The sequence below is a fragment of the Cibotium barometz genome, chromosome 53 (assembly GCF_041138505.1).
Source record: "Cibotium barometz isolate CiBa-2024 chromosome 53, ASM4113850v1, whole genome shotgun sequence".
Classification (NCBI taxonomy): Eukaryota; Viridiplantae; Streptophyta; class Polypodiopsida; order Cyatheales; family Cibotiaceae; genus Cibotium; species Cibotium barometz.
Genome location: NC_141098.1, coordinates 20,037,786 through 20,040,490, shown reverse-complemented (window position 1 = coordinate 20,040,490; position 2,705 = coordinate 20,037,786). Strand labels below are relative to the sequence as shown.

The following is a 2,705-nucleotide window of genomic DNA, read 5'->3' as shown; positions in this document are numbered from 1 at the left end:
TTAATGGAATGAATCTGAAGTACGGGAAACGGCCGGGTGAGTATTGTTGTTGCTGGCACTGGAGCAGGAGTTCTTGATGTTGTTGCTCATCACCTGCATTATGGAGCTGATGGGCACAAGGGAGAGGCCTCTGCCGCCCAGGTATTTCAGGCCTTCACTCGGGTCTCGATCCAAGAGCCTTGTCACTTCACGCTCCATCTCAGCGAGCGTATCCTCCAGAGGATCCAGCACCCGCTCGATATAGCTGCTCCTCCTCTTGCGCATCGAACTATTGAGCAACATGTCGATCTGCTCATGCGGCATATAATTCACTACTGCTTCTGATCCATGGCGCTGCATCCCAGCCGCTGCCGAGCTTGAACTGCCCTGTTTCACAATATCAGAATAGATAGATAGTCACACCTACAGCGTCACGAAATTGAAACCGAGGAAGGACAAGAAGAAAATATATTTTGATGTCATTAATTAGTAGCTTACATCGAAACTATAGGGGGTACTATTATTCATCGACGAATTAGCGCGAGGCTCAACCTTAATTCGCATGCATTCACGCTGCAAGACGGATTTTACGGTTAACTTATCAGAAAGTATGAGAAAAAAATCACGAACGACTCGTTCCGATGGCAAGAGTAATTAGCGTTACAAGCACCTGAAGGTGCGTTTGTAACAGACTCACGTATTGGATCACCTCGTCCAGCATGGATGCCTTGCTGGTCTGCATTTGAGCGCATGGAGGTAATTCAGAACATGCAACAACACATAGTACACGACAGCGCCTAAAGAGTTTTTTTTTATCACCTTACTGGCGTCTGGAACGAGCTTGTGGAGAGCTCGCATCCTCTCCGTGATCTTGATCCGACGCCTCTGCGGCCCAAAAGAAAAAAGAAACTCGCACGTACGTCAGTACAACAATCCATCAAAGTCAGCACAAATTTACAAGCAAGGGGCATTGTTCATGTGCGCCTCACTCTTTCAGAGATACTATGGACGTCTGTAGCTTCCCCTCGCCGAGCCCGAACACGACACTTCTCAGGTGTTTTTATAGCAGAAGTTCCCTTGGAGCATGCCGTCCTACCCTTGATGAGCACGGAGCTAACTTCATTCTTAGCTGAAGTACTTTAAAGATCAAATTATAAAAAACATAATCTCTGATCTTTCATTACAGCATCGAAGCGCTAAATTACCACAGGTCGGTCGACGTGCTTCCAGAGCGTGCTTCCATCAATATAGGTCGGCTGCGTGCTTTCGATGCCTCGAACACCGTCCAGCTCTAGAGAAGTAGCTGTGTTGTCGCTCGACTCGTCGATATCTATAGATGAAAAATAACAACAGGCCAGCAGTGTTAAAGCTGTTTGGAACACTCATAACGACATATGAAGAATAATGCGACGTCCTCATGTGCCTTTGCAATGCTTTATAGGCGCACATGACGACCGAGCTCTTTGAATGGACTTGAACCTGTCGTGTGACAACTGCAATACCCCATGTAGGTTGCCCAGCACTGAACTATGAAAGTGTTGCTCCGCAAGCTGCTCTAAAGGTGAAGAAAAGACTGCACTACTGTAGGCTTTTGCGGAGTCGTGAGCTGGCAATGGCACAGTACTATCCATGCAAAGTACAGTCTGCGCTTCCGTCGAAGATGCTCTAAATGGATGGTCAATATAGGAGTACTTTGAGCGCGGATCTAGACTGCCATCATGTATACTGAATTGATTCGCTATCGTGTTTTTGTGTACCGCACAACTAGTCCACGAGTTTCTGTTCGAGCTGGGGCACACAGAGTCCTCCCATGAGGATAAACACGTTTCCATTCTTTTAGACTCTCCGCTTATATGTGGGATTTCGCAATTGGTAGAAATTAAAGAACCAGATTGGCCATGATAATCTGGGACCTTCTAATTCTGCTAAATAGTTTGGCCACGCTATTCTGTTCTCGCTTTAGCAGTACTGGTGTGTGTGAAGCTTCTTGTTCTCGCTTTAGCAGTACTGGGGTGTGTGTGTGAGATAATCTAGGAGCTTCTAATTCTGCTAAATAGTTTGGCCACGCTATTCTGTTCTCGCTTTAGCAGTATTGGGGGGTGTGTGAAGCTTCTTGTTCTCGCTTTAGCAGTACTGGGGTGTGGGGTGAGTGCGAGAGAGAGAGAGAGAGAGAAAACTTGCCAATGACTAGAAGAAGATATGATGAGAATGAAATTCAAACGAAAGAGTGAGCTAAATTGCACGAAACGAAGAGCTGCTATAAGTGGGGAAGAGCAAGAGCTGCGCCGTACCTATTAATGAGACGATTAGCGAAGCACACTGCTCATTCACTCCAACATTACGTTCGCCGTTCATCTAGACTCTAGAGATTATGATGTGTGTGGGTTCTTTGGGTTGGCTAGGTGCGGTTTAATGAGCCATAAACATTTTCGTATTCTCCAAAAACCGACTTGCAGGTGGCAATGGGTTTGCATGACTGGTCATTACAGTACACAGTGACACGGTCGACAGACTGGTGCTTTCATAATCTCTGTCGGCGGTTGATCCACAATCTTCAAATTTGACCATGCTTATCGATTCAACTTCATCCTTATCAGGCTACCAGTCGAATAAATTTGACCATGCTTATCGATTCAACTTAATTATCAGGCTACCCGTTGAACTTGAGTTTACAGAGAAAATTCCACTAGCCTAGTTCCTGAATCGTAGGTACCCCTTCACTCCTT

General features: G+C 46.0%; 1 protein-coding gene across 1 annotated transcript; it reads right to left on the bottom strand.

Moving 5' to 3' along the window:
* LOC147608377 (bHLH transcription factor RHL1-like) lies at positions 1 to 1,610 on the bottom strand. Its single transcript, XM_086789433.1, has 7 exons — positions 1,427 to 1,610; positions 1,253 to 1,309; positions 969 to 1,108; positions 799 to 864; positions 650 to 715; positions 478 to 552; positions 1 to 366 (listed from the first exon to the last, which is right to left on the bottom strand). Exons 1-7 carry the CDS (start codon positions 1,608 to 1,610, stop codon positions 1 to 3), a joined length of 954 nt encoding a protein of 317 aa, XP_086645559.1.
* Positions 1,611 to 2,705: the final 1,095 nt, after the last annotated feature.

Bases quoted from the DNA above. Each gene is read 5' to 3' on its own strand.
- LOC147608377 (XM_086789433.1), bottom strand. From the start codon at position 1,610: ATGGATAGTACTGTGCCATTGCCAGCTCACGACTCCGCAAAAGCCTAC. The intron at 1,310-1,426 runs GTGCGCCTATAA...TTTCATCTATAG, and splicing joins TCAAAGAGCTCGGTCGTCAT to ATATCGACGAGTCGAGCGAC. The intron at 553-649 runs GTGCTTGTAACG...TCCGTCTTGCAG, and splicing joins TGTTACAAACGCACCTTCAG to CGTGAATGCATGCGAATTAA.